The sequence below is a fragment of the Melospiza melodia genome, chromosome 6 (genome assembly GCF_035770615.1).
Source record: "Melospiza melodia melodia isolate bMelMel2 chromosome 6, bMelMel2.pri, whole genome shotgun sequence".
Classification (NCBI taxonomy): Eukaryota; Metazoa; Chordata; class Aves; order Passeriformes; family Passerellidae; genus Melospiza; species Melospiza melodia.
The window spans coordinates 49,632,042-49,656,679 of NC_086199.1; the positions used below are offsets into that span (position 1 = coordinate 49,632,042).

At 39.6% G+C, this 24,638-nt stretch overlaps 1 protein-coding gene across 1 annotated transcript in view; it reads left to right on the forward strand.

The window, feature by feature from the left end:
- The window catches only part of KIAA1549L (KIAA1549 like), a 136,102-nt gene extending 112,105 nt beyond the window's left edge, over positions 1-23,997 (forward strand). Inside the window, exons 17-21 of the mRNA XM_063159490.1 lie at positions 1,053-1,400; positions 8,275-8,372; positions 9,133-9,278; positions 12,839-12,987; positions 16,472-23,997. Coding sequence (XP_063015560.1) covers positions 1,053-1,400; positions 8,275-8,372; positions 9,133-9,278; positions 12,839-12,987; positions 16,472-16,753 — 1,023 coding nt within the window. The 3' untranslated portion in view covers positions 16,754-23,997. The remainder of the gene's footprint in view (positions 1-1,052; positions 1,401-8,274; positions 8,373-9,132; positions 9,279-12,838; positions 12,988-16,471) is intronic.
- The last annotated feature ends 641 nt before the right edge of the window (positions 23,998-24,638 follow it).

Consider the following 24,638-nt stretch of genomic DNA (forward strand, 5'->3'; position numbering starts at 1 on the left):
AGCAGTTGGCCATAGCACAAAGTAGTCACAGGTTTTTTGTTACAAGACAATATATAACTTTTTAATCCAATGGACAGTTGCTATAGGGTTTATTTTGCTTTCCTAACCTATTACCTTTACTTCTACTGCAATGCAGATACTTTTATCCAATGGGCTACTATTACACATACACACCTATGCTTCTATTAGAAATCTAAACTCTTAGCTTACTCTATACAGTTACACCTCTACATTATAAACCCTTCACCATCTTATTAATACAATTTTTTACTTACTTAAGACATATTCTTACTTACAACTACAGAAACACACATTTATGATTTTTCTGCTTAATGTCTGTATATTTTATTTTTACATCAACATTCTCCCAAGACTGCACATCAAACCCTCCTGTGTCTGTGGGAGTTTCTATTTTTCCATTTGCCATGTGTCTACATTGTTACAATTCCCGATCGTGTGTGCGTTATGTCTGTGTGAGTTACGTCTGCATTACGTCTTCGTGAGTTACGTCTCCGTGTGTTACGTCTGTGTGTTACGTGTGCGTTACGTCTGTGTGCGTTACGTCTGTGTGCGTTACGTCTGCGTGTGTTACGTCTCTGTGCGTTACGTGTATGTTACGTCTGGGTGTGTTACTTGTGCGTTACGTCCACGTGCGTTACGTGTATGTTACGTCTGAGTGCGTTATGTCTGTGTGCATTATGTCTCTGTGTGTTACGTCTGGGTGCGTTACGTGTGTGTTACATGTGCCTTGCGTCCATGTGTGTTATGTCTGTGTTATGTCTGTGTGCATTACGTCTGTGTTACGTGTGCGTTACGTCTGTGTGCGTTACGTCTGTGTGCGTTACGTCTGTGTGCGTTATGTCTCTGTGAGTTACGTCTGTCTTACCTCTGTGTGTTATGTCTGTGTGCATTATGTCTGTGTTACGTCTGTGCGTTACATCTGTGTGTGTTATGTCTGCGTTTGAGAATGCTGAAGCGGCACAAATGCGATTTTCAAATGCTATCAAAGCACATGTAAAGCCTGTGACATCCACTTCTATTCCCCCCACCAGACCGAGCCTGAAATCATAGAAGAAACCAACATTGACCGCGTCAACGAGCCGCGAAATTACGGCAGGGCCCGTCAGGCCAAGGGCCACTCGGAGACGTCGACGCTGAGCTCGCAGCCGTCCATCGACGAGGTGCGGCAGCAGATGCACATGCTGCTGGAGGAGGCCTTCAGCCTGGCCTCTGCTGGCCACGGGGGCCAGCCCCGGCAGGACGCCTACGGCTCGGCCCCACACCTGCCCTACTCCGAGGTGGTGACCAGTGCCCCCGGCACCATGAGCCGGCCGCGGGCGGGCGTGCAGTGGGTGCCCACCTACAGGCCAGAAATGTACCAGTACAGCTTGCCAAGGCCCGTAAGTGGAGCTTCTCTTTGCCACACTGTAATGTCAGAAGGGTGCTTCTGCTCTGAGCCATGTTTTTTTTAAAGTAGTCCCATTTAGGTGCTTAAAACCAAAAAATAAGTGTGTGTAGGGTGATGTGTATATATATACATCTACATGTGTGCTTGCCTAGACACCAACCTAGACTTTGCAGTTGGGCTACACACATACACCATGAGCCACACATGTACACCATGAATAACTCTATTTTATCAGTATTTATTTTAGCAGCAAGGTGGTCTTGTCTAAGTTGTACTAAGATTTAAAAAAATAGGCTGCAGAATAGGCTGAAGATTTAAAATAGGCTGTTCAACAGACCTCAAACTCTTGGAACCCTGCTGCTGAGAATTTTAGACTTTCTGTACTGATAGGCACTGATCCCCAAGAGAACACTGTGTTTCACCTGAAGCTGTAGAGAAAGCTTCCAAAATTAAATGATAGAGCTAAGATTATAAGTGTATTGTTTGAATAGAAGTGTGTAATATCACATAGTGGAAAACTGAGAGTTTTAGAATGTAGTAATATATCTAAAACAAGTTAGGTGTCTTAAGGCTGGTTCTTAAGACTTGATAGACCTTTAGAAGCTAGTCCTTCTTTTTCACCTTGTTCATGGGCTTAAGTAATATTATGTAATTAGATTAAAAAGTCCACATTATGAACCACAGGTACTTAGTTATTAAGGTAAAAGTAAAAATATTTGACGTATAATTTCTTATTTAAACGGTTTTTCCTTAAAAAGCCTTGTAGAGAGAGAAATATGACTCAATTTTTAGTTGTTAGAGTGAAGTGCTGTACAACTCACACCAAACTTGTTTGCCCATCTCCTTCTGCTCAGGCAATGGATATTAGGAAGCAATGTGGTTTTATGGATTGACTATGGTGACTTCTGGGTAGGGAACACCAACTCTTCTGCATCACTGGGGAGGTTGAGCACTGAAGAGCAACATGAAATGTGGGCTGTAATTGGTAATCTTGCACTTACAGCTATTAGCTTGGGTCTCTAGAGAAGAAATCTAGAGAAGATTGAATTCCACAGGTCTCAGCTGACCTTATAACTGACTTTATCCTTCATTTTCTAGCCTCAAGCAGCTCACCTTGCAGATTTATACGTGAATTAGGAACTTAAACCCGAGGGTGGAAATTGTTAATGGAATTTTGTAGGGGTCTGGACAGCAGTGACACTAGCACTGTGCACACCCTCACATGAGAAACTGCCCCTGAATTCCCACATATGGTAATGTGAAACTCAACAATATATTTTCTTTTGTGTCAGATACAAATCTAAACCAAGAGGTGATTGCTTTCAGATAAGAAATAGCCCATCTAACAATGCCAATGTGATAAATTGTTCATTTTAAGGCCTTTTTTTGGTCAGAATATTTTTTTAAGAATATATTTCAAATTGAGTTCCTAACACTCTGGCTAGAATAAGAGGATAATGCAGAAAAATGTCCTCAGTTCAAAATCACCCTTACCATGACTTCCTTGACAATAAAAAAATACATTAAGGGATGCTGCTTCTGAACTATTCTGAACACAGCTGAAAGCCAGTGCAAAGGTTCAGGTTGGTGCTATTTAAATCATGCTTAGGTTATTTCCGGCACTTTGAAATTGGTCCGATGAAATTTGTACAGCGTATAATCATTTTTTATGGTTAGAATTCGATTAAAAGCTTAAGAGACAGCTAATAGGGAGTCAAATTACCTTGACACTTAAAAGAATCCTTTTTAAATGAAATTCAAAATATTATATGGTGAGAGGTTTTTAAAAAAATATAATAGCCACTCTTCTCATGGTGAATGATTCACTGTTGTCTTTCTAAGACTTATTACTCTCCTAAATCATCTGCATGTTTGGAACCTTTTGCTTATCTTTCTGGCATTCTGAAGACAGAGTTAAATAGTTGAATTCCCTGCAGATAGTTGATTGCCACAGATGAGTATAGGCACAGACTGCTGGGCTTTGGATAAGGGCTGGTAATTCATAGTTTTCTGCATATCAGTTTCATGTATATGCACTGTGCTTCAACCACCCCATTTCCTGGTTTGTTCTCATGGGCATGGAGGGTTGGAATTGAAAATATCCCCATCTTTGGGGATGAGAAGTACCTGTGCACTGGGGTGTTTGTTACCTCTGTAGACCAATAATTAGTAATTTTTCCCTTTCTTAAAATTCAGTTCTGAGTGGCAATTAGAAGTCAACATCAACAATGCTGTTACAATTCAAAACACTGAGAATTTTGAAAATGAAAATTTCATCTTTGAAAATTGAAGGGCATTTTGTCTGCTTAGATGGAGCAAGTGCTGAGGGGTCCAGAGCCACTCTTTAGTTCTGTGTCGCTTCTGGTGTCCTCCAAATTGTGGATCTTTTTTTTTTTGTTATCAACTTCTTGGCTAGTCCCACCATCAATCGTTTGTGTATCTCTCCAGAGTGTGCACACATTTTCTTTTCCTTCTCCTTTTTCTTCTCCATTTTGAAGCATTCTGCGTATTTTTTGTTTGTTTAGGTTTTTCTGGATGTGCTGCCATTAATACTTAAATTATCTGTAGCTCTTGTGAGGGAATGCCTGTTTGCCAACCTGCCTGTTGGGTGACCTGTGAAAAGAGGATTCCTCCACACGGGGCTCATGCCTTCTCCTGGCAGAGGAAAGCCAGTGGAATGCAAACTGTTGTTTTGCTTCCAAAACATGATGAGTAACACTTGGCTGAGTCCTTGGCACCCAGCTGCTGTGCTGTGACTGGAGGATGGAGTTAAAGGGTTGAACGTGTGACACCAACCGCCAGCTCCGTGCCTTGGTCGATCTTGTTTGGAAATTTGCTTTGGAAATGTGCTCAGCTAAGTCAAGTGAGAGCTAAGAGCAGAGAAGAAAACCCTCCCCCATTACAAGGCTGGACCAGTTTCCATCTTTCCTCTTTAGTGCTCTGGAAAGAGGAGTGAGAGAAACAGAGCTCTGGGTCCCAAGGTGAGAGCCAGCACCACAAACAGGCACTGATGACCAGAACTTACAGCCTGAGAGACTGATAAATCATCCTTGTTCTCAGAGCTCCCCTTCATTTAATAGGGGTAAAGCAGGAGTATTTTACCCAAATTCAGCCACTTTCAGTAACAGCTGCTTAGTACGAAGCAGGACAGCTATAAAGGCAAAGCCAAATCAATATATTTGCATTATTCCTGGATTGCAATGTAATAAACAAGTTAAATCATTCCATGAGTTAGCAAGGACACTGGCCTTTTAATTCCTATGGTGAGATGTAAGGAGATGGATATTTCTGTAATTAGAAGGCAACATAGAATACTTTCACTCAGGACAAATCTGTAAGTGGAAAGTGGTAAAAATATTTAAATATTTGAGCTAGGAAAATGTAGCCTTAAAACTAACTGCAAAGTTTCTGCTTTGGACATTAGTTATTTTGTGCTGCCCTATGAACACAGGCTTGGGTTTGTTCAGCCTGGAGAAGAGACAGCCCCAGGGAGACTTTAGAGCACCTTCCAGTACCTAAAAGAGCTACAAGAGAGCTGGAGAGGGGCTTTTTACAAGGGCAAGTAAAGTGGGAATGACTCTGAACTGAGAGAGGGCAGGGTTAGATTAGATATGGGTAAGGAATTCTGTACTGTGAGGGTGCTGAGGCACTGGACTAGGCTGCCCAAAAAGTTGTGTGTGGCCCATCCATGGCCAGGCTGGTTGGGGCTTTGAACAACCTGGTCTAGTGGAAGGAGTCCCTGTCTGTTGCAAGGGGCTTGGGCCTAGATAATCTTTAAGGTGCCTTCCAAGCCAGTCTGTGAGTTTTCTTTTCTTTTCTCCATCCCGACAAGTGGTACCTTGGGCTCCCGTGGGTTGTAGGAGACAATGGTCTCTGCTGGTGGCTGGACTTTATCCTCCAGATGATTTATTGTCCTTGGCCCAATGGCTGCTAAACTGCACTTCCTACTTTTAAAAGTTATTTATTGGTTTGCTTTTTTAATTGTCAGTGTTCTAGCCACAGCAGACTCCTTCACTGGCATTTCTCACTGAAAGGGAGGCACAGGGTCTGCTCTCTGCTACCTGTGCAGTCTGTCCTGGGTCTCAAGTGGGATTGCCTCTGCCTGGTTGTTATAGCCTTTGTGTTACAGACTCTCTCATTTTTCATAAAATAGAGTTTGGAACCCATGCAGAATGTTTTCCTTCTTAAGATTGTTTTCTTTTGTTCGTTTTTGGGCTTTTGGTTTGTTTGTTTGTTTTTGTCTGGTTGGATTTTTCTTTTGCTAAAAACCAAGAGATTATTTAAAAAAAGATAAATATTTGAGGAGTAAAATTACGCAAATCTGTGAAATCAGCTGGGTTGTGTTTTCTGTTTGTTGTTTTCCTCTCTGACTCGTTTCACAGTGGTGAAGTGACTTTAATTCTACAATCAGGCCCATTGGCCAAGAGCCTAAGGGCTCATACAAATCTTTAACAGGCATCTGTGGTAAAACCTTGGCTTCGTTTAGCTTCTGAACACTTCTTGCCCATTTATATGTTGCCTGCAGGAAAACACTAATGCCCCAACAGTTTAGAGAAACTCTAGAAATTTCACTGGAGTTCCCTCCCACAACCATGTTGGTGTGTGGCATCTCAGGGCAACGAGGGCTGACTCCTGTCCCTGCTGGACAAACAGTTCCTCAGCGTGGTGGAGCAGATCTTTTTACAGGATTTTTCACTTTAACAGGATTCTCTCTGCCCAGCCATTAGCAAAATATTGCCACTCACTCAAAATTGCTCATCTTCTGTGTAAGCAGCAAAATAAAGGCTTAGATTTTCTATTTTACTTTTTTCCTCAAAATTTCCAGTGCAAGTCACAGCATATTTGTGAACTGTGATTCCTTAAAATACCTAATACCTCCTTTGATGTCCCTCTTCCAAAGCACAACACACAAGAGAAAACCCAAATCTGAGTCTCTGCCTACCCTGCTAAACTGTCTGGAGTCGCTTTCCACTACCAAACATTATCCCATGTGCTGTTCCTTTAAAACAGGGGGAATAAAATGGATTTCATGCTTTTTATGAAATGCATGCTGCGAGCAAGATGTGGGATGAAAGGCTCGTGGAGGCAGAAGGGAGAGTTCAGGCAGCCTACGAGGGCACTGCCAGCCTTTGAGATGCAGAAGAGGCACTGCAGACCATTCCACATCCAGCACTATCAGGAGAAATATAATTGAGGTTTTCTTTGATGCAAATAACATTTGTTTTTCCCTTACAGTTCTTTCATTAAAAATCAAGTGTTTCTGACCCCTGGCTAAGAAATGTAGCAGTGTCTTTTTAGACTTCTTTTTTTCCTCCCACTTAAATGTAGAAATGTTTTAAATATCATGGTAGCATGGTGAAAGTAAATATTAGGAGAATTTGTAGGTGGCATGCAAGAAAAAATTATTTCCAAAGACATGCCTTTGAGGGTTTTTAACATGTTTTAGAAGGGGTAGCAGTGAGAGGACAGAGAAAGATGCTGGGTCTGTACTGCTTTTACCTTGGAGACACATCAAAAATCAATTTGATAAGTTACCTTTTCTTTTTGTTGACCTAGTTTTGCAGGTATTTGAGAATGAAGGCATTTGGAATATGGTTTAAATGTGTAATTTTACAAGATGATTACACAAGGCTTTTTCTGATCTATAGTGTGGGATTTATATTGCCAAATTCCAATCTAAATGTAGGTGGTAAGTCTGAAATAATCATGTAAATCCTGTAGGCTCTTTCTCTGGGCAGGAGACAGAGTGTGACTCATCCCATGTGTTTTAATGTGCTTTTAACTTTCACTGCTGTTTGTGGAGGAGTTTCTCTGGGTAAACCAGATTCCTCTTGTTTAGAGGGCCAAAGTCCCACCACTGGATCCCGTTTTTATTTTTCAAAATGCCAGTGTCTTAATAATGGTCAGCCTTCCCCAATTTTTTATTTGTTATTCCTCTGATTTTATCTTTATTCCCATGCATTGCTTTGAATCATCGTCATGCAAACCACAACTAAAAAAGAATCACAACTAAATAATAAAACAAAAAGCAATAGGAAAACAAAACCCTCACCCATGACGTAGTGAAGCATCTAGTGAGATATCATTCCTCTATGTGTATTTGAAAAATTACAGCCTCTAATCTACAGTAGTGCAAAGGATTTAGGAGGAAAATTTTGTCCTTCATGTCATTTCTGGGGTGCCCTGAGTTTCATGCACATAATTAGTCCTCCTTCACGCGTATTGGTGATGAAATTCAGAATTACTGCAGGCAAGCTGCTTAATTTTGTGATTTTGTGGGTGGGCCTGGTGTTCCTCTGGATCAGTCTGCCTTTTCAGAACTGTTTGAGGTCCTTGTTGCTGTTTTGGAAAGTTACAGATTTTGGGGAGTTTTGTGGAAAATTTTCTTTTCATCTCTTGAAGGCTGAAAGGAAGAGGTTGAAATATGGGTTGCTCACAGGCAGCTTCACTGCAGTACACACTGGTCTGAGGGTTCTTTCTGAATCTTTGAAATACTTTATTCCTTGAGAAAGTGAAAATACTCATGTCTTTTCCCCATGATCCCGAGCAGTTGTTGAATCTCACATAATCACAACAGATCTGCTTTGCCAGCAAGCTACAAATGCCACAGAGACAGTGTTTAATATGTTATATTTTGATTAGACTTCATCTTGTCTCTGAGCTAATTTTCAGGTTTTCTTCCACATTCAAAAATTACCAAAGCACTGGAAATTCCCAAATACATGCAATTATTGTTGAGGCCACAAAAAGTTAGCTTCCAGTTGACTGGCACACAGAGCAAGTATTTAAGTTCTGATTTTGTTTTGTTTTCAATTTGACTGAGATCTACTGGTGTTTCAAAAAATACGTATTTTTCTCTGTTACAGGCTTATAGATTTTCTCAGCTTCCTGAGATGGTAATGGGTTCTCCTCCCCCTCCTGTCCCTCCCAGAACTGGTCCTGTGGCTGTTGCCTCTCTCAGGAGGTATTTATCTCTTGTTTTATTTTAGGCATGGTCTCTAAAGCCCACAGCCATAATAACTGGGCCAAACCCTGAAGGAGCACTTAAAAAGATCCATTCCTAAAATTAGAAACATGTTCGTTTTGTTTCATTTTAACACAAAATTAAATAACAATGAGTTTTCTGTTAGCCAGTCTGCGTCAATAAAATTAGTATCTGAAGGCTCTTGTTTGTTTTAAAGCATTCTTTGCCTCAGCTCTCATAATGATGTGCTGGATTGAGGCAGATAATTCACACCATCATTCTCCTGCTTTCCTGAAATTGCAACATTTCCAAAGACCTCAGCACTTCCCAAGTGCAGTAATGTTATTTACCACAGTGGTCTCCAACTGTATGATACCATGTCATGTACACTGTTGTGACTGTCTGTAGACTGTGGTGGTGAATTAATTATGGTAAAGCTCTGGTGAATTTATGGTAAATCTCTGGTTTCAGTATTGTGTTTCTCAGGCATTTGTTTGAAGCAGAAAGCAGAGGCCCTATACGATGCTTTGGTAAAAAGAGCAACCAAAAACTAAAAGGGTTGTTTGCAAACTTCTCCAGACTTCTCCAAAATTCTGTTGTGCAGTTGTTCTCCAGGCTTCTGTCATGCCAGAGCAAAGTTGGGGAGATCGCTCCTCACTGGTTTGTCCTGCTGGAGCTGATAGGCATGTATGTACCTACAAATCACATCTGTAGGTCAGAATAACAAAAAATTTGTATTATTTTTCTTTTTAACACACAGGTCTACATCAGATATTGGCAGCAAAGTGAGAATACCTGAGTCCAGTGGAGCAGATCAGGCCCAGCACCATGATCAGACACCTTTTGCACCGGGTTCCAGAGCTCCCATGTCTGTCGGTCCACTCGATCAATCTGCTTTTCACTCAGGTGACACGATTCAGCTTTGAGAACCTTATAAGTTATTATGGACAGAAATGAAAGTATGGGATATAGCAAATAAGGATGATTATTTGGAGAAAGACTGTATTAGGTGGGGTTTTTCCTGGTGCAGCTGAAGGAGCCCTGCAGAAGATGGCCTGTCCCTTTGTAAGTGCAGCGCCAGCTGCATCCTAAAATACTCATCCTGCAGTAGCACCAGGAAATGGCCTTTTCTGAAGGTAGGATGCAGCAGTAATGTCCCAGATGTTCTGTGTTCTCTGAATTGATAAAACCCAGTAAAACTGCTCATTTGTACAGAAAAACCCAGTAGAATTTTTAGGGAGGATCTAGAAGGTGTTGGTAGCAAAATAAGTTGCAGTATTGGGACAGCTGTGTGACTTGTTCGTGTTGCACTTTGTACCAACCAAGCAAAATGGGAGAGACAGGCAATGGGGGAGAAATGAGTTAGATCCTTGCAATATTTTGTCAGTCAAGAATACTGATCCAAGTGCTTGAAAACTTTTTTAAGGCTCCTGATGGCCTCTTGAGAAACTTTATCCCTACTCTTGTCACAACAGTGGGCTACTGAGGAAGGCAAATTGAAGGTACATGGCCCCTTCCCTTCAAAACATAAAACAGGGGTGCTATTGCACAGTCAAAGGTAATCTGTTAGCTCTTCACCCTTCCTGTTCTGGAGAATATAGTTTCTGCCCAGAACTTGTTTTGGGTGTAAAAGTCCCAGTTTTAAATGTCTAGTCAGTTCCTGGTCCTTTTGATAGGTATTTATATATGAATATGTGTATGTATTTATAAATGAATTGATTTAATCATGAGATGAAGATGATAGACTGTTTTGATGGTGTCTGGAAAATATTTAGCTGGAAAAAATACTTCAAATGGCTTTTTATTGGCAAAATGTGTTTTCTTGAAGAGTTATGGAAAAGAGCTTCCAATATTCAAAAGAATTTTCCATTAGTTCAAAGCTTTGAAATTAGTAGTTTGTTAGATATTGTTGTGTTAATCTCCCAGAAAAAAATTCTTTCCTAGCTTCCTCAGAAGTAATAGAGAGTTATCTGCATTGTCTTTGACATCACTGACTGAGAATCATGATGTGGCTAAGCAAATGAGTTGTCAATTAATTAAATAGAGTAGGTTTGCAGGATCCATTCTGCTCCCATTTGTTGTCATACCTTCTGCACATGGTGCAGTACCTGAAAGGAGCAGATGCTCACCCTCCCATTTCAAAACATTTCAAGCTATGAAATGTGCCACACTACCTAGACCTCTTCTTTATGTGTGCAGTAATGGGATCTCTGGGATACACTTTTTGATTGGGTCCAGAGATGGGGAGATTTTATTACTGTGTGTTGCTGAAGGGTGGCTGCAGTTCAGAAGAGACAAAATTACCTTCATGCAGCCCAGCATCAGCTCTAAGATAAGGATGTTGCAATAATGGTTTAGGATAAGGTATAATATCAGCCAATTGAATATTCATTTGGAGTAGTAGCTCCTTTTGCTGTGGTTAAATAGAAAGAGTGTTTTAGTGTAGGAGCCCTTTGCCATGGAGGAGCAGCATTTTCTTCTCTGTACATGTATGAAGAATGCTCCTTTTCAGCCTTGCTAACTCATTTAAAATAGCAACCCTTGTGCTCTTTATTGCCTGGAAGGAAAAATGATTGACACACCTCTTCTCTTAGCCCACCCTCTTCCAAACCATGGGGCTGGAGGAATTGGGATAGAGGTGGTGTGTTTCTGCTCTGGAGAAAAATGTGCTAAAAACCATATTTTACTCCTCTTCTGTTACTCCTGATTGCATCCATAGCAATTCTGGCCTGGGACTGCATGGGAGGTCATTGAGAAACCGTAAATATCTGGGTTTATGGAGAATGCTTTGGGGATGGATGTCACTGGTGGAGTCTTTCTGTCTCTGTGCACCTGCCCATGCAATGTCCCAGCATCTGTCAGAGTAGGCTGGATAGCCCTCTAGTAGATTGTTCAGGAACAAAAAATGTGCCAGGGCTGTAAATGAGATTCTGGGGGATGGATATTTGAAGCAGCCAGTAATTGATGCTAATTCAATTATACTCCATATGAATTTCATGGGCCTTCCCATGTCTTTGTGATTTTGTCAGCATAGTGGTATCATAGCTACTGAGAGCAATTAGCAGCAATATTCAAATGATGTGCAGTTGGAAGGGGGAGAAATTTTATTTTCTCTGCATTAATTCTACTACATTGAATCTGCCCAGCTGTGTAATGCTGCTGTGCTTCCATTCCTCAGTGAAAATGCTGGACTTGTACTTTGTTGTGGTTTTAAAGGGTTTCCTGCCCTTCTGCTTTCATGTAAATGATGTTATTTTTGCTGTCTGAAAAGTAAAATACATGTCCATGTAATATAACTGAATAAACTGAAAATGTAATAACTGATGAAGAGGATATGCAGCTGTCCCATCCAGGATTTAGGGGTGAGGATTTCATGCCCTCAGTGTGATGTTGGTGATTCACTGCTGGAGTCTGTCTTTGCATGTAAATAGACACTAGAGGAAGGAAGACTTGACTGGGCAAGAAAGTGGTTTGTAGTCTATTTTTAACTAGGAAAATACACAGAGTTATGATAGCAAAGGGAATATATGAAGAATATCTCAAGGGAAATATGCACATTAGGATGCTGGTCTTCCAGACAGTCCAGTGGATTATTTCTGTAACAAATTGTTCTCTGCATCTCTGCGGGCCACAGGAATCAACCTTCCCTGAAAGCAGATGTGACCCTACCCAGAGATTTGGCTGAAACTCTGGCTCCTTGCACACAAATTGGAATGTGAAAGTGGGATTTTAATCCAGGAGGCTTCCTGGATATTCCTATGGCATGCATCTTAATCAAGAGGTGATAAGCCAGATTTGGAAATAATCAAGAAATATTTCTTTGAGTTGTAGCTGTGTCATTTATGGCAGCCATAGACTGTTCTTGGGAAAGGAACTGAACAGGTAGAACCTTGGTATTTTTTACAGAAGCATTGAAGTTTTATGATGGAATTGTTGAGAGTACAGACTGTTAAACATATCAGTCACTCATTTCTGTAGGTTTTTTATCTGCATATAATACAATATAGGTATTAATCATAATATTAATAATATAGATATCATGAAAGACTGGGTAAACAGTGAAAAGAGAGGTGCATTACACTGAAACCCATCATAACAACAGCTGAAAATTGAATACAAGGAGACAAACTTAAGGGAAAAAATCCTTTTCTCTAATGAGTCAAAGTTTTGACAAAGATCATTTGTTACAAGGATCAAATCCTAGGGACTCTTTACCTGAAGGCTGTACCTGGTTATGAGGACAACTGCAAATTTTGCCTTCTCCAGTATTTCCCAGCATTATGAAGTTGCAGTAGTCAGATGGTAGGACAAAAAATACCAAAACAACAAAACAAACCAAACCCAAAGCCCCAGACAAAAAAACCTCAACAAACAAGCATGAAGTCCCTATTTCATAAGCACTATAATCTGATTTACAAGTGAAAATCTCAGCTATTAATGGTGCCTACTGTTTTTGTCTTTGCCAGGAAATACGGTACCAGCAGTGTTTGCCATTCCAGCAAACCGACCTGGCTTCACGGGCTACTTCATCCCAACTCCTCCCACTGCCTACAGGAACCAAGCCTGGATGCCCTATGCTGGAGAGAATGAGTTGCCAGGGCAGTGGGCAGACTCTGTAAGCATCCTTGCTGTTCTAACCACCTGTTTTTTATGTGTTTTGCACAGGAGGGATTTTCAGCAATTCTTCACTGGTCGACAAAGAAGCAGAAAAGGATAATTTTTCCTTGAATGGGAATAACCTCTAGCAGTTAAAAGCCATAAGAGATGGCTTAGACATAGATACTTCAGCTGTTCAAGCAGGAACTGTGGCCAAGATCTTTAGAGGGTGGAATCCTTCACTAGGTTAGGGCCTGGTACCTGTTTAAAGTCGGTGGGTTAGATGTCATTTTCCTTTCCTTAGAAAGGTTAAATTTTGAGATAGACACGTGTCAGGAAAAGGTGATGCTGCCTCTCAAGACAGTCCTGAGCTGTCTGAAAGTTGGGGAAGCATCTTACCCTCCTGGAGGCTTTTCTCAAGACAGTCTGGCTCCCAAATCTTACCTCCCAGCACTGCTGCAGCCCTGCTGTGCAGTGTTTCAAATCCTCCCAAAGGCTGCAGTGACAGATCATAAATTAAATAATTAATTGCACAATCCCAGACTGGAACAGATGTAATTTTTAGCCCAAAGTAAACCTACATTTCAAAGAATTGAAGTTGAAACATCCTAAAATGAATTGCAGTAGTTTATCATGTTTGAAACAATTTCTCAAATGTAGGGCTTTTTTTACACAAGGGAAAAAAAAAGATAAATTCTTCTACTTGAGCTCATATCTGGTATCTGTGCAGAACCACTCTGACTAAAAAACCTGGGAGACAGATTCAATTTCCTTGTGCAAATCGTCCACAGAACATTTCAATGAATTGCAGTTGAAATCTAAGTTGGCTTTGAGCAGATAAGCAGGAGACAACACAGTCATATAAATGTTCCTGGGGGCAGCTTTTTTTGTTTTCACTCTTCATTACTGCTCCCAATGCCTGTGAGGAAAACAATTCAGTATGACTTTGAGGTGCAAGTCTGAATTTGAAGGCTGAACTGTCAGGAAAAAAAAAAGGAAAGCTGTTCATTTGTAAGCTGAGCACACCTGCTGATGTGCCCCTGACTCCTGGAGGCTTGTGATGCTCTGGTATAAATTTCCTTCTCAGAGCTGCCTTTTAAAGCATGAAAAGCTTTATTTTCCTTTGTTGTTTTGGTTTTTTTTTATTATTATTATTTATTTGTTTTATGTGTGTTTTTAACCCTTACATCTTAAATCCAGGAGGCCCATTGTATCTTAGCAACGATTTTGAACTTTTCTCTACGAAGGGAAAAAGCCATGAAACAAGGAAATTTTATTTGTTTCCCATTCATTCTCTCTTCTGTATCCCTACTCTTGATTGCAGTCCTGTGGAAATAGAGTCAGGTATCAATTGTCAAAGTGGAGACTGAAACAAATGGGTCAAAACTGCAAACCAAGTCTCCAGCCCCCAGCTCCTTCCTCTGGAAAGTGAAGAGTATAAACCTGTTGTGGGTTTCCTTCAGGGAAAGAGGAATGAAGAGGGATGTAAAAAACTGTCGGAAAAATAACCATGGCAATATAGAACTCAGAGGAAGCAAATGTCCCTTTTCACTTACCCATGGCAGAGCTTTAACAATTCCTTGCTAGTCAAAATTTCAACTCTCCAGTGGCTTTGCAGAAGGGCTAAAAATGTAGAAACTACTGCAGTTTCTATAATGATTTTGCAAATATGTCAGGAAATTGTCTTTATTTGAAAATCGTTACTAGAGGAGCTAGTAATAGCATTAGCAATATAGCACAGTCAGAAAGCCTGAATAAAAGTGAATAGCATAAAGATCTGAAGTAATGCTCAGATTTTCTCACTAATACTCAGGGCTTGAATTTCTGGACATGTCTTAGGTTTTGAGCCTTTATATTATAGCTTGATCACACTTCCAAGATTTTCTTAAAATTATTGAGAACAGAGGCTAAATATCTATAAGATTCTTCATTTTCCACACATTTCTGCTAGCCTAGTCTGTAAACAAGGGAGGAAACAGGAGATTTTACAACAAGGAACTATTTTATAAGCACAATTACTGTAATATATTATTCTCTGAGACAAATGGTAAGCATTGAAACACTAAGTTCTGTGGGACAATGAAACTGTATCCACAAAGCAATTATTTTCCCAGCTGCTGGATGCTTAGTGAAAACAGTAACTTGGTGGCCTCTAGTGGTGTGATCACATATTGTTCTAGTACAATCACCTTTTGAAGAGCCTGTTGTAAACTAAACAGAGGTGCCTACATCTAATGATCACTTTCATACCATACCTGCTTCCTACATTTGTCTCATCACACCATAGTGAACATGTTTGACATTCTCTTCAGCATTTGATGGATACCCAAGGCTGTGTAGAGGTCAAGCTTCAGGCATAAAGCCTTCTTCAAAATTAAGGCCTGTAGATTCCCATTTTATAGACTTTTGGAAATCATAAATATTGATTTTTATTTGATGCATTAAAATCTTCTGAGTGCCAAAAAGACTGGTGAAAGAAATTTAATCTCTCATTGTGACTTAAGGGCCTATGTTATTGTTTTAGTTTTAGCTAACATGGGGCTTGTAAATCTGTGGAGTTACAAAAATTATTAATCCCTCATGTTATTCTGTTAGACATGGCCAGAAATCCTGACACTTCTGAGCAGTCAAACATCCCTTTGAGCCTTGAATTTCCAAACTGGCACACCTGAGCTTATCCCTGGTGTCTGGATCTAGTGAGTTTCTGTTAGGACCAGTGAGTCCAGACACTTGGCTAGCTTGGATTAGCTAGAAATCAGAAAACTGCTTTTCTGTTACAGGTTTTTGGTGTACTAAAATCATGCTGTTTGTTTAAAACCTAAGTGTTTGCTAAGCAGAGAGCTCACTTCCAGAAAAACCTTTTCCCTTGGACTTTTGGAGGTGATGATAAATGAGGACAAGCAGATGTTTCTGCTGCCACAGCTGGGACGTACATAAATGGTACATGCCAAGACAGGCATGTGTAGGCAGAAGCTTGTGGCATTCACATTCTCTGAACAGAGGGAGATATAATTCTCTGTCCCAGGATTTTTCCTGGAGAAGCACAGAGAGAAGAAGAGAAAACAATTCTTATCTCTATTCACTGCTCCTGTTGTTTTTGCACATGTGGAATGTGTTATGGAGATTGCTTACTGAGAGTGAGTTCTTAATTGGATTCTGGTGATGGTTGTTTATGTTAATTGGCCTATTAGGTCCAAGTTGTGTCCTGACTGTCTGGAGACAGCCATGGGTTTTTCTTTAGTATCTCTCCAGCATAGTATCTCTTTAGAATAGTATAATGTGATAGAATATAGTTTTAATAAGGCAATATTTCACTCTTCTGAATCATGGAGTCAGATGCCAATCATTCCCAGACGTTGGGGTCACCCTGAAGCTGGGAATTAATTCTGAGGTTTGCATTCCCTTCCTTTGGTGCTCTCCCTCTCACCTCTGCCCCAGGGAGGTTTGTGGTCGCTGGCGGATCGATTGTTCCGCATAACCCTGTGCAATTCCAATTCCTGCAGGTGCCCCTGCCTGGCTACATCGAGGCTTACCCGAGGCCCCGCTACCAGCACAACTCCCCCTCCAGGCTGCCCAGGCAGTACAGCCAGCAGGGCAGCCTGCACCCCAGCCTGGAGCAGGCCCCGCTGGCCTCCGCCGCCGCCTCCCAGCACAGCCTGGCCGACAACGACCCCTCGGACGCGCCGCTCACCAACATCTCCACGGCTGCCCTCGTCAAGGCAATAAGGGAAGAAGTGGCCAAGCTGGCCAAGAAGCAGACAGATATGTTTGAGTTCCAGGTCTAATGTATCGTCTGTGCACGGTGTTTGTGTCTTGTGACCTGGGGAAGCCAAGAAAGCAGCTCCTTTAGTTTTCGGCCACTAACTTTCTGTGAATTGTGCCAAAGCGATGGCGTTTTAATCTGTATGAAAAGTCAACACTATGAAATGACTTAAAGCAGAGCAACAGGGCTCTGAAGAAATGAAATTCTGCTTTCCAGCTAAGGAAAAGCTGCCAGGAAACTGTTTCATACTGATGAGATCAACCATATGCAATTGTTTGTCACTTTGCTCTCGTATTATGACCCATCCTCACTAAAGATGCTGCTGAACATGTCTGTGCCACAAGAAGTTCCATTTACAGGCCCAGAGGCAGAGCTGCTGAAAATAACTTCTGCATGCCAAAACTTTAATAAGAGAAGAAAAAATCTGCAGAACAGGGTTTGCTGGAGGCCATGGCTGGCGTGGCAGTGGCCGTGTTAATTGTCTGCTGTGGAACATTGTATAAGGGGTGCTGATTTCAGCAATGCAGAGTCATTTCAGCCTTTTCATCCCAGACACTGTATTCAAACCAAAAGAATTCAACACAATTAAGTAATACAAATAAAAGTCCTGTAAATAGCTCAGAGTCTCTTCATCCTATTAACAGTGCAAAGAAGTAAAAGAAGAGAGGACTGTAGAGAAGGTGAATAACATTTCCATGATTGGTGGCTACCTTGTCATTCAGTGCCACTGATGAATTATGGAGGAGATTTTTTTTTTTCAGCGTGAAAGAATACAATGCATGAAGAGCCAGCAAAGGATATTGGTGCTAAAAGCTTCCCAGATAAATGAAAAAAGGTTTTTCCTGTTTGCTCTGTAATCGGGCTTTTCACTCTGAATGCATGTGAAGCTGGTAAACCTGAGACCTTTAAATCCTTCCAACCTGGAAAAATGAATACACCTGCTTGGACAGGGAAACCTCTGTTCAACACAGTGCTTTTTTCCCTCTTTCTTTAGCAATGCTATCTACTAAAGTGATGCCAGAAAGTGCTACCTGAAGCTGCAGTTGATTTTGATTGTGCTGGCACGGTGAATGCGCACCCAGGAAGTTCTGAATGTAGAGGACCTAACTACTATATTAACATGTAAATAAGTTAACAGCTACATGGATTAACAAAAATATGAATGTTCTGTGAAAAAGAGAGCATTGCCAGAAATGATGTTGACTTCATATTGTGCAAGATAAAGGTCACTGATTGTTACACTGCGTTGTGGTAGGAATCCAATCCCAAAAGAAAATCAAACCACTTGGGATGGGACAGTAGTTAATATTTTGCAGTTGTACAAACTAGTTGGAGACATGAACAGTTGTTTTCGGTTCCTTCAGCAATTAGCTTCAGGATCTGAAGTTTTTGCAAAATTTGTTGTGTTGGGTGTGTTTGATGTCAACTGGAGTTAAAGGTAATGTCCTTCATTTCAGTGGGTTATTTAGTTATCCTCAATTACTATTTTGTCTGATCATTTCATTTCTCTGAGTTTCTTTGGTCTTAACTGATGTGAGAAAGGGAACTTGGTTTAGCTTTTTTGGCCATCAGTAAATTGAGAGAAGGAGAAAGAAGACTAGAATAGGGGATAGAGGAAGAAATTGATGAAGCACAAACTTTTAAAGCAGAGCTATTTTTCCCCTTAATAATTATACTATAAACCCTGAGACTGTGATGCATAATTATCCTAGAATATACAGACATCCTCTGCTCCAATACCTTGAATATTGCAGAAGCATTTGGAATGCTAGCTAATCTTTCGATAAATGTGAAATTTCATTTTTATTATTTAAAATCAGATATAAATAAAATGTATTTTTGTAATTTCTATGTATATATGTGCTGTATATTTATATAAGTGACTAGTCTGCTATAGTCAGAAAATTTCCATAAACTAAGTGGAAAAAGAAAAAAAAAGAAAGAACAAACCCCTGATAATTTTACTGATCAGTATAATCATGCTATGTCTGGAGTACACAAATATACAATTGGGTGACTTGGATACTAAACAACCAAAGAAACTCAATTTTTCATATAAATGCAAGTCTAGTAAAGGCTGACTGCTGTCTCAGTTACCTGTCAGCCAGGTAATGCTGATATTATCAGTGTGATACAACACAGCCAAATTGGGTTAAATGAATAGCTGGCTAGGAGCATCACACTTTAAGAATAACAACTGAAAAATACTGGGCCGAACTCAGTGTACCACAGAAAGACAGGTTCTGGTTGGCTTCAGTGGGAATTTCACTCACTGACAGCAGGGTTTATTTTCTCTATTGGGCTTTGTCTATAAAAGCAAGTGTCACTAGATCCCTCAAACAAAATTTTGTTTATTTTTCAGTCAATTGGATCACTGTAACATGAGTGCAGACATAATGGAAGAGCAACTGATTTTATTTAGCCTCAGCTAGTTCACAGCTGCCTTGGGCTAACCTGGAAAGTGAAACCTACACCAGGTTGTGCCAGCCACATTCTGCATCAGCTTTATTATCAGTTTTTGAATGATTCTTCTATGTAGCCCAGTGAAATTTTGCAAGTAAATGGGTCCTTCTAAGCAATGGGGGTGAAATAAATTTCTCTAGCCAGAGAGAAATTTATTACAGGTGCTGTGTAATAAATTTCTCTAGCCAGTTTTGCAGAGTTCTCCTGAAGCTGAAATTGTGCAAGCAGCCAGGATCCCATGGATGAGCACGCTGAAGCCATAGAGGTGGGAAGGGAAATGTAACAGTGTATTCCCAAAAAAGTCACAGGAAGCAGGGCATTCCAGTTTTAAACAGCATCTTTTGGACACTTAACTCTGTTTGTAAGTCTGTTCCCATTCTTAAATTGTGGCAATTTAATAGTTCTATTAAAAATGTGTGAGGGTAAAGTCTCATACATCTTACACAATGGATCTTGTATCTTGCCATACTGGAAACTAAAAATTTTGGAAAATATAGAGATGTCCAGGGTTTGGATGTCTGTAGAAAATGGAAAACCCCTGAGCAAGAGCATTTAAATAGCCTTCTAGAAAGAAAAACCATTTCAGTATAGTTAAACAAAGTACTCTTCATACTTCTGATGAAGACCTGTTAGAGATTCAAAATTTATTTTGTTTGGTATTATTATGGATGATGTGCAGTCTACTGAATATTTCTTGAATCATCACTGAAACCATTGTCCTGCACTTTATTCAGAAAACCATCTTACATTCTTCATTCATGATGCCTTTTTATCCTGTTTGTAATATGTTTCTGTAATTTTTTTTTAAGTATCAAGTCAGATTATATCAGGACAGTTAGGACATTGCTGGGAAAGAAAAATCATGCTGTAATATTTATACTGTCTGAGCACAAAGCAATGATAAAGTGAAAATATAGTGTACAAATTATTTGTAATATAATAAACATTTTGTATGGCTACGAGTACAATATAGTTTTTCAATACTGATTTCAAAGAAGACAGCATTTGTGTTTAAAGTGATAACCTTGTCCAGATATATCCATACCATTTTTACTGAGAAAAAAGTCGTAATTTAGTTTTTTCTATTCAATGCCCCAATTTTCTTTAAAGATATTTTAAATGTTAAGGTGAAAGTACTGTTTACTGTGCACACAAAATCTTGCTGTTCTGACCACTGTCTGTCTTCAGATTTGTAAATCATCAGTAGAAACAGTTGCAAATGAAACAACAAAAAAAATCCTTCTTGGTTTGTGTGTCCTGACCACTTTCACTTGGAAAAAACACTTGTGACATTTATTAGCATCAGTAGAACAGTAAAAGGATAAAAGGGAACTTGTTGGCAGTAATTTCTTGACTTGTTGAGAGTCATTTCTTGACATATAATCTGTGTTGGAAACTCTAGCACTCAGTCTGGAAATATGAGTAATATTTTTATGTCATAATACTGTGAGTAGATCTTGATAGAGGTGCATGCAAGCCCTATGTATAGAAATGAGGGTATTATCTTAAGCTGTGATCATTTCTTTTTCAGACTCTCTTTGAAAGAGACACATAAGAAGTGTGAGGTAAAAATGAGAGGCAGGTAGAAAATGCAACATTAGGTTGAGTGACAGAATTGTTTTGTTTAAGGGCTGATATGTACCAAGCTGACCACAGTTTCCATTACATTTCAAGATGTCTGATTGCTAAGGAATTAATGACATTTAATGTATTTTTTTTAGCCCTGCATTGCCAGTGTAAGAGCTGACTGCCAGCCTCTGGAAGTCAGAGGGAGCTTGAAAGCAGCAAGTTTTCTGAGCTCACTGCATTTTGCTGCCCCTGTTCATCCTGTGCACGTCCCAGCAGTTCCAAACTCTGTGTCCAACCAGTTATTGTCCTGCTCTTGAATTTCTTATACACTAATAAATCCCAGTGGCTTCCCAGCCCACACTGACATGAAATGGCAGCGAGACAGGGATCTTGCATGTTGCTCACACATACTAGAAAATGCAGCTTTCCCTTCATGGGTTAATTTTTAACTCCAGGAATGAGCAGCAGATTTCTTTTTTGTTTATCAAAAGAATTCAAAGTTTTTTTTATTTTTTTCTTCTCATTTTTTAAGGAGAAGAATACTCTCTGAGAATGCTTTTTTTGAACTTTTGCCTTTCTCTCAGAAATAAATAATGCAAAACTCAACTTGTGGAAATGAGATTTATATATAGATAAGTAAAGAAATTGCATACTGACTTGCTTTTTAAAAATCTTTCAAGATGACCAAGTCATAAAGGCAAAGCTGGTCAATACTGCCGAATTTCTCCTGAGAATAACTGCATTGCACAAAGTGGTTTAGGTGCTGATTTTAAAAATAGTTGAAATGCCCCCAAATCATATAATATTTCATGCTTTTAAAATCGCTTTAAGAGCATATTCTGATGAATATTGTGTCATATTCATGCATATCTATATATCCGTGTGTCAAAAAATATTTAAATATTTTTTCAAAACTGAAAAAATTTCTATTTGTCCATCAATTTGTCCCCATCCATTTCAGGTTCCTTAAGGCGTAGACAGGTAGTAATGAAGAGAGAAATCTCAGAGTTGTTCTGTTATGAAGCTCATGGAAGAGGAGAAATGGGCTTTAAATAGTTAGGTGGTCAAATGTATCATAGATGTGTTGAAAATAATTACAAGTGTCATGAAGAGGTGTTTCAGGAGTTTGATTTTCTTTTTTTTTTTTTTTTGAATTTGTTAAAAATAATTCTTGTTTTAGGAAGTTTGACTTCATGAATTTTCCACACTCAATTCATACCCAAGGAGTAAGTTGTTACTATATTGCAGTCTGTAAACAATTTTGTAACTTTAGAAATTTACATTTAGCCACTGGGCAATAATGGGTGCAAAGGACTGTAAATCACAAGGAAAGGTGATTCCACTGATTACAATATTTAGAGAGCAGGTGAATTTCTCTTCCAGAGTATTCCCTCTTCACTGGAGCCCAGAGCATTTCTGTGCTGTGTAAACCAGTCCAAACACTGGGGCATCAGTTAAGGTCTTGTGTATCTGGCAAGGAGATCTGGATGTAAGTAAAACTGAAATTTATTCTTTATCCCTGTCTTTATCTCATACTCTCCATGCTGCAATGAGGAAAAACCTGAACACTTTTTTTTGCAACAAACAAATTTTAATATTTCCTTCTGTGACAAATTGACTGGGAAGGCTTTTTCGTTTCATCTTGCCGCTGATTCTGCAAGCTGTATTCAACGTCATACTTGATAGAAAAAAAATGAGAGTGAAGCCAAGGATTTTGGAAAATATGATAGAACCCATTTTGCTGAGGCTTAAATTTTGATGCAGGATTTAGCAACCCAACAGAAACAGCTCAGGCCTAACAACAGGGCAGTTCTTTGGATTCATCAGTAATCATGTTTGTCCAGCACAGATATTCTTATGCTTTTTGACTTTTTATTTTCATTTGAAGTCTTCCCTGCCATTGCTGTGCATTCTGAATATGAATTTGACATGTTGTACACAAAGAAGTGCACTGTTTACCTTGCTGACAGCTGGTGACAGAAGCAAGAACCAACACAGGACAGAATTTTTAAACAGCCATGGCACTGCATGGCTTCAGTCCACAGTGTGCTTTTGTGTGTTCTCCTTTTAGTGTTGAGGCAAACCACAGCTACAGGTAAATTTTCTGCTGTAAGATTTTGTTTACTGGCAATTTTTTTTTGTTTTTTTTTTTTTTTTTTTTTTTTTGTTTACTGGCAAAACACCTGCTCCCTTCAAGGAGAACAGGGCTGAGCAGTAACCCCCCCAATAAATTAGCCATCACAAGTGTCTTAAAACTGTGCCAGGAGAGGAAGGATGCTGTCTGGTTATGGGTGGCTGGAAACTGGGAGATGGGAGGTCAGTTTGCTGCTCTTCAGGATTTTGGATTGGTCCAAAATGTGTCTGTGCCTCAGTGTCCCATGTGTGGGCAGGGTGAAGGAACTGCCTCTCCTCACTGCTCTGCTGAAACTCAGACCTGGACTGCAGTGGCTACTTTGATAAGAAGCACCATTTATTACTTCATGGAGCTTTGGGAATTTTTCAGGACTATAAAGTACCTATTCCTATGGTAGCATTTCAATAAATGTGAATTTACAAGGGAAAATAAAAAAACCTCTTGAAAATATTTCAGTATGTTCTAGGAAGCCTTTCCAATAACAGCCTCTACACTTTTTTACAGAGATTTACAGAATTTATATCAATAAACTGTCTCACTTCCCAGGCAACAGATCTCACTTTCCAAGGAAATGAACTTTTCTTACATCTTTGAACTATGGAAAGGACTAGCTCTGCATGACTACAAAAATCCATGTTATCTTTGGTGTTCACAGCTTGATTCAACTGAATTGTAATGGCTGTGTCTGTGAAACTTGCTCAAAATTTATGAGTATTTCAGCTGTAAGTGGGAAAATTAATTTTCTGAAGCTGCAACATTGAGAGCAAATTTAAAGCTGAGTCTAGGGATTAAATCAAGAGAATAAGAAATAATTAAAATTTTATACTATGCAATCAGAAGGAAAATCTCCAAGACCTGTTACTTAAAACTACATGCTGATGGTAGAATTTTACATATGACTGAAAAGGGGGATTTAAAATGTTCTGGATCATTACCAAATCCCTATGTTTTTACTCTGAGCCATAGGGTGATTCTAGAAATAAAGCTTATGAGTACATAGAATAGTTCCTTTCATGTTAGTGGCTATAGCTTAGCTGAAGTTGTATGTGTGTTTTCCTTGGCAACTTTGCACATGAAATAAAATATGTCTTAAAATCTGTCTTGCTACTTATTGGTTGTTCCTGCTGTCTCCTCCTCTTTAGATCCAGTTTTTGTGGTTTTTAATATAATTTATGCAGGCCTAAGTTTCGTGCTGTCAGTCTGAAGCAGAAGGAAGAGGAAAATGCAGCTTTTGACAGGGCTGCTTTTGTATAATTTGTCATGCAAGAAATTTGGAATAAAAAGTTCCTTTGCTACTACTTTGTAGTTTCAGAGGAAGAAAGAGGCTGGAAAGGATCTTCCAAAAATAGAGGATAAATGAAATTCCTAGTGTAAGTATCACTAATAAGGTTCTAGACCCGTGGCCTAATTATGATATAATTTTTTAAGTGTATATATGTATTTATATATTTTATATACATGCTGTGACTGTGAGTACTTAAACTGCCTCAGGCGGTTGTTCTGGCTTTTCTCAAGATACACCAAAATCTGAGGCTGTTTCACAAATGTTGACAAGTTTTCACAAATGAGGACAACTTTCCCAGAGTTAGGTGCTTCTCAATTTCCCTACCTCCCCTTGAGATATTAGCTCTGAATTTTCAGAGCAGGTGAATCCAAAATGCAGCAGACGCTGCTGAAAGCAGAAAAATCATTTCATGATGGCTTACTGCTTTTGGATTTCCTTTCTAATCTGCCCCTGAAC